General features: G+C 43.5%; 1 protein-coding gene across 2 annotated transcripts in view; it reads right to left on the bottom strand.

The window, feature by feature from the left end:
* The window catches only part of ZFYVE1 (zinc finger FYVE-type containing 1), a 28450-nt gene continuing 22450 nt past the window's right edge, over window positions 1–6000 (bottom strand). For both annotated transcript variants that reach the window (XM_065839535.2, XM_065839533.2), the window contains exons 8-13: window positions 5487–5584; window positions 5265–5382; window positions 4722–4892; window positions 3836–4016; window positions 3208–3321; window positions 1–2133 (exon numbers count right to left, since the gene is read on the bottom strand). In XM_065839535.2, the coding sequence (XP_065695607.1) occupies window positions 1901–2133; window positions 3208–3321; window positions 3836–4016; window positions 4722–4892; window positions 5265–5382; window positions 5487–5584 (915 nt within the window). In that variant the 3' untranslated portion in view covers window positions 1–1900. The remainder of the gene's footprint in view (window positions 2134–3207; window positions 3322–3835; window positions 4017–4721; window positions 4893–5264; window positions 5383–5486; window positions 5585–6000) is intronic.

Raw genomic sequence — 6000 nt, 5'->3', positions numbered from 1 at the left:
TTGTTGAAACAGGTGCCAAAGATTTTATACAAGGAATGTCATGGCTGCTTTCTCTTTGTGCATTAACATGGTAGTGAAGCCACATGCATAAAGGGCAAACAGGGCAAACCCTACAAACCAAGAACACATTGCTCACCCATTAAAAAATTAAAAATACTTTGAAGCACAGAATTATGCTGGATGTGCAGAATGTCTTTTAAGAGAGGACTTCTACCTACTCATGCCCTCCCTTGGGCAACTGTCGGTTTATGGCAGACCTTGCTTACAAAAACATCTAGGCAGTCCCCAGTAAACTCAGCCAGTACCAAAGGCGTCTTGGAACGTCTTCCAAGTCTACTCCCATGTGTAAGTTGGATGTAGTTGTGAAGGGGCAGTTGCTTTGTGAGTCTGTTCTTTCAGAAACAAAGTGGGGACCACTTGTTACAAGGAAAAAGTCAGTACGCTTGTTCAGAAGATAAAGTCTTTTATATCAGTTAATTTAATAACACAGTCCTAAACCAGGGTGTTGGGTACTCATCTACACAAGAGCACATTTAATAAGCTGGGGAAAAAAAAAAAAAAATCACAGTTCCGGGACATTGCATCAAACTCCAGCCACTCCAAGAGGAGACAGCTCTCATGTGGTAGAAGAATTCTTGTCTATGTAAGTCAAGAAGGGAGAATTTTAGGCAGTTCAATCCACAATGGTCTCTTACTTCTCATAACTGGAACCACGAATCCACAGTACAACACAGTATTAGTTAGGTTAAGTCATGGGTTTGATAATAAAATCAGTGAATTCATTGCAGTCCTTTAATAAAAGGATGAAGTCCAGTGAGTGTCAGTTGCTAGGAGCAAAGAAGAAAGGTTCCCATTTTCCAGGTGGATTTTTAAGTTCATATTATTAGGAAAAAGGTAAGTCCAATCTGTGCAGTTTCTATGCAACCATGTCTGAGAACACACAGGCTCCATAGACTCCAGGATCACTTAAAAATTGGGGGAAAAGTCATCACAACCCAAACAACTCAAACTTCATTTTTCAGAATTGCCTACATAACTTGTTCTCCTGTTCTGCTCTGGACAAAACTTTTAACTACAACAAGCTGGCAGAGCAACTTGAAGAAAACCTGAGTACATGAGAACATTGTCAGGGAGAGCAAGACCCTGCTACCTTTTGATCTGGTACTGAAGTTGAAATGGCAAAATCAGAATGCTTTGCCTTGTGCCATGTGATTTGCTTCACCTTTCAGAGCTCCACTGGTCTCTACCAGGGCATCTATTTCAACTTGATACCTCTTGCACTGCAAGACCACACTGTTCATACCACAGTTCAAAGAAACTTGCCAATGAATCTGGGTTTAATCTTCCATCACCAGAAGTACAGCACCTCCAGATGTACGGTTGGTTGAATTACCAGGTGAAACTCATACATCAACATCGGAGATTTCCTGGCAGCACAGAGTCCAAACCTTCCTCACAGGACATCATGATCAGCAAGATGTTCCACAAGAAGAATCAGAAGGCCAAAAGTCTGATCCAGCATAGTTAGGAACAACACCATCCATCATTTGAACTAGGAATACTCAAAGCTTCATTAGCCAACTGCATTCTTAATATACTAAATTATACATAGATATATATAGATATATATATTTTAAATTTGAATAAAATACACTGGATTTTTGTTTGCTGATTTACAAGGGAGCCCCCTCCCTTCCCCGCTTAATTTGAAATTAAAACCTAGAGGCTGAACATAAGCTCATTCCCAGTGTTCCAAGATGGATATAACACGAGAGGAGGCCAGAAACTGGAAACATGCACTCTGGCTGCAACAGGTTAAGAGGTGAAAGGGAGACCAGATATTTTCATTTGTAACCCTGAGAACATAAGGAATTGCAAAGATCTGGAGAAGAGCCTGGGGTTAAAGGTCACCAGGCTTTTTATTGCAGTTAAAGCAAACTCGGACTGGGTGATCCCATCCACGAGAGGGAACCGCTCTGCGGTCGTGTGAGCATTCATCACAGAATCCCTGGCCACAGGCCCGACAGTGGTGTTTGGAAAGTTTGATACTGAATTCCTTCCGGCAGTTGTGGCAGTGCAGGATTTCGTGGTCTGGTACCCAGTATGCAGGTCGGGCAGCATCTTTGACCAGACCTATGGAGGAAGTGAGGTGGGGGGGATGAGAAAGAGGGAGAAGAAAATCTGTGAATGTGAACATGTCAAGAATGTACCCTAGTGGAAGTATTCACATGCTGCAAGTCATGCCACCGCCATTAAGGGGAAGAAGAGGTGCTGTCAGAATACTTCAGTGCAATGGCCAGCCCTTTAGGCTATTCTCCCACATTCTGCCTCTCTTCAGAGGGGTACATTGTTTATCCTTAAATGGTGGCATCTCCCCTTACTCAAACTCTACCAGAGGTTGAGGCATTTGCTTTTTCCTACCTTCAGTTTCAGCTGTGGCCAAAAAAAAACCCTCAGTCACCAAACCAAACATTCAGAAATGCATGTACTGTCTGAACTGAGAAAGGGATTTATTCTGCATTTGATTGAGTTGGGCAACAAACACCCACAAGGGCGATGGCAGGACATGCTGTAAGCAAAGCAGTGGAGTGATGATCTGTGCAGTGAGTAGGAGGTCAAGTCCAACAACAGCAGATCCAAATGCAAAGTGTTTGCTGCCATACGCTGTGCCACACAGCACATGAAAGAGCATCAGACTTTCACTGTACTAGGCTCATCATTAAAGACTACATTACTGATTACTCTCCCATTGTTACCAACCTGGACAGCTTGAGATTCTCAGCCCTCCCCTGCATAAGTACCAAGTGCCAGCAGTATCCATGAACACTTAAAAGGCACTCAGCATCTCTGGAAGAAAATCGAACCTGATAAAGTGCTTCCTAATTGGCCAGTCTTTAGGGAATTCCAGCTGGCAGGTCACTGCAGTGATGTATCAGGGGAGCATGAATTACTCACAGCTTGGTGCACACAGACTTGCATGACAGGGAGAAAAGAGAAGGTATGAACAGCAAAAACGATGTGCTGAAAACCAAGAGGAAACATCAAGCAAGAGAGGTGCAGGGAGCTGTAGAACTCTTAACCAACAGGTGTCATAGCAGAGGTGCCAGCCTGTCACACAAACTAAGTTTAATCAAAAGTTTTGCTCTGTGAAACCAAAAATGTGTCTAGAAAAAAAAAAAAAATCCAACAGAAGAGAAAAGAGCTCACCTAAGGGAATGTCCATGGCTGTCACCACTGCTCCAAGAGTGTTCTGCACAGCTTCCCCCACCTTTCTGGCAATAAGTGTCCCCCCTTCCTCATCCGAAGGCAGCTCAGCCACATCTGCACAACACAAGAATAAAGGGCTCAACACCTCAGTCCAGCACATGCACCAAGCTTCAGTTAATTTACATTAGCAAAAAACCAGCAGCAAACCCAAAAGGCAACTTGGAGCTTCTCCTCAGCCTTTATATCCCACATCCCAAATCTTGGATTGCAGAGTTTTCACTTTCATTTCAGCAATAACAGACAAAATACACAGTTTGTGGAAACGGCAGCACCCCTGCTCTGGTGCTCACTCTACACCATCAGCAGGTGCTGGGAAAACATAGTAAAGATTCAATTAGAAAATAATTTTGTCAGGGGGCCAGATATCTGGTACCTCATCACAAGGGTCACCTTCCTGCCAAAAGACATTGAGCTCTTGAGCTTCCCTACTGAGGACATTATGCCGAAGCCCAGTTAGAACAACATGGTCTACACCCAATGGGAATGGTTGTGATCCAGAAGCCAGGGACAAAGACTTCAGACTAACTATTGCCCAGGGATAATTCGGTCACAATCAACTCAAAATTACCTAACTGGATGCCCCTGTTTTCATAGCAGTTGTCACACACACGCACTGGTGCTGGTCCCCAGCCTCGCTCAGGCACTGGACGGGTCTTGGAAGAACAGCCATCACAGAAGCCCTCTCCACAGGCCCGGCAGTGATGTTTAGTGTCATTATCTTTAAAAGGTGTGTTGCATTTATTACAACTCTAATCAGAACAACACAAAGAAAAACTGTTAGCTTGATCTTCCTTAACAGAAAAACAGAGAGCAGAGCTGAAATTGTGAAAAATATAGTTACACCTCAGACTTGTGTGCTACCAGCCCCGTAACTTTACCCTGGGGAAGTTAAGCCAATAGTTTGCTACAATTCACAATGACAAGTAATTACAGCCACAGCATGCAGGGCTGAATGGTGGGTATTTGATCTTTATCGGGTTAAGAATTCAGAAGGCAGTTTTCATTGAATATCTGTTTCCTGTAAAACACAGGGAATCCTTTTCTGGTTGAACTGTTAGGGCCAGGTTTTTGCATCTGGTATAATATCAGAGTTTAACCTCTGTACCTATATGAACGGTACTATCAACTGCAATAGCCAGATTTAAGACCATGATTCTTTGCTTTGAAGAGCAAGCTCATGCAAGCCAGGATTTTCTGTCAGAGGAGGTCACAAAAAGTAGGGAGGAAACAGTCTCTTTAGCAGGGATGGGCAGAGTCTATCTTCGTACTTTCTCTGGCTAAATCAAGAATGGGAAGAGCTAAAACCATTTCAGGGTTCCCAAAATCGTAGGAGAAGGGCTTGCTACAATAAAACAAGAAAGCATTTAAGTAATATAACATTTTGCAGATTCTAAAGGGCGCAGAAAACAGGTTTTAGCTATGCAAAGCTTTTGTGTACAGCAGCTGCCATTTACCAGGATCTGAGAGTTGGGTCTCCAGTAAGCTGGGGCAATCTGGTCTGTCAGCCAGGAGGTCACAGCTTTTGTGGGTCCCAGGCTAAGTTCAGATACTGATTGTGCCATGAAATTCATCCCATCTAACAAACGCTGGGCTGCATTATTGTTATCTTTCAGAAATCCATCAGTCTGGAATGAAATGGATATTCATTTAAGAATAAAAAGGGAATTTTTATTTTTTTTTTAGAAGCAGATGGCTCTGCAACTCCTGTTAAACTGGAGGGTGAACATGAGGAAAAATTCACCAGCCCTGCTTTGAAACACAGGGGTAGGTTTTAATGGTGTATCATTCACACAAAGTGTTCACAAACTGGCAAGTCAGCTATTTCAAGATAGCCAAAAGATGACTGAAGGCCCTTGTAAAGGTTCTTTTAAACAGCAGAGACAGGGACCAGCTCTAACAAAAGCAAATCCCTCTTCTCCATCAATGTCCAGAAGAACCAACATAAACATGTGTGTGACTGCACACATACACAAAGACTATCCAGCAACCAGACTTACCCCTGGCCAGACATGCTCGATTTCTGTCCTCACTACAGTGTTGACAGGATCTTGGTTGCCAAACCAGTACTGTCGGCTGCGGTACACTACCCCACAGTTGGGGCACTCAATCACGTATCTGCAGAAGGGCAGGATGGGTTACATCAGTGAGATACTGACATCCAGTGCCCCAGGCAGTATAGAAGTACCAGTGATCAGAGATATCTTAGCTGCAGTACTCACCCTGACCAGGCGTACTTGGCAAGGCCCAGCCAAGGGGAGTCAGTGGAAGCAGAGGTTTTTGGCACCACGCTGACCTCCATCCCTCGTTCATAACAGGCCTATAATACAAAGGCTCAATTAATACTGCACTCTTGGGAATCCCAGACTCAAGGTCTTGCAGCTGTTTGGTGACGTGAAGCACATAATTGTCATACAGTTTCCACAGCAAAGGAGAGCACTGATCAAAACTGATTTAAAAACAAACCAAAACCAAACCCACTGTCAATAATGACATCAGGGAAACATGTCTACAATAATAAAAGTAATGATCGTAGCTGTAAGTTTTCCTACCTCTGGAATACACTCTTCAGAAAAAATTGGCTAATACCAAGCAATGGGCATAAGCAAATAAGCATAACCACATCAAGCGTGTGGAAGGTAAATATCACCCAGGGTAAGAGCATCTGGATTCACGATTTAGCTAGCAAATGACACACAGCACACAGAGGTGATGACCCCTCCAAGTGAAAATACA

The sequence above is a fragment of the Patagioenas fasciata genome, chromosome 5 (assembly GCF_037038585.1).
Source record: "Patagioenas fasciata isolate bPatFas1 chromosome 5, bPatFas1.hap1, whole genome shotgun sequence".
Taxonomy (NCBI): domain Eukaryota; kingdom Metazoa; phylum Chordata; class Aves; order Columbiformes; family Columbidae; genus Patagioenas; species Patagioenas fasciata.
Note: the sequence above shows the minus strand (reverse complement) of the source record. Positions and strands in the feature narration are given on the sequence as shown.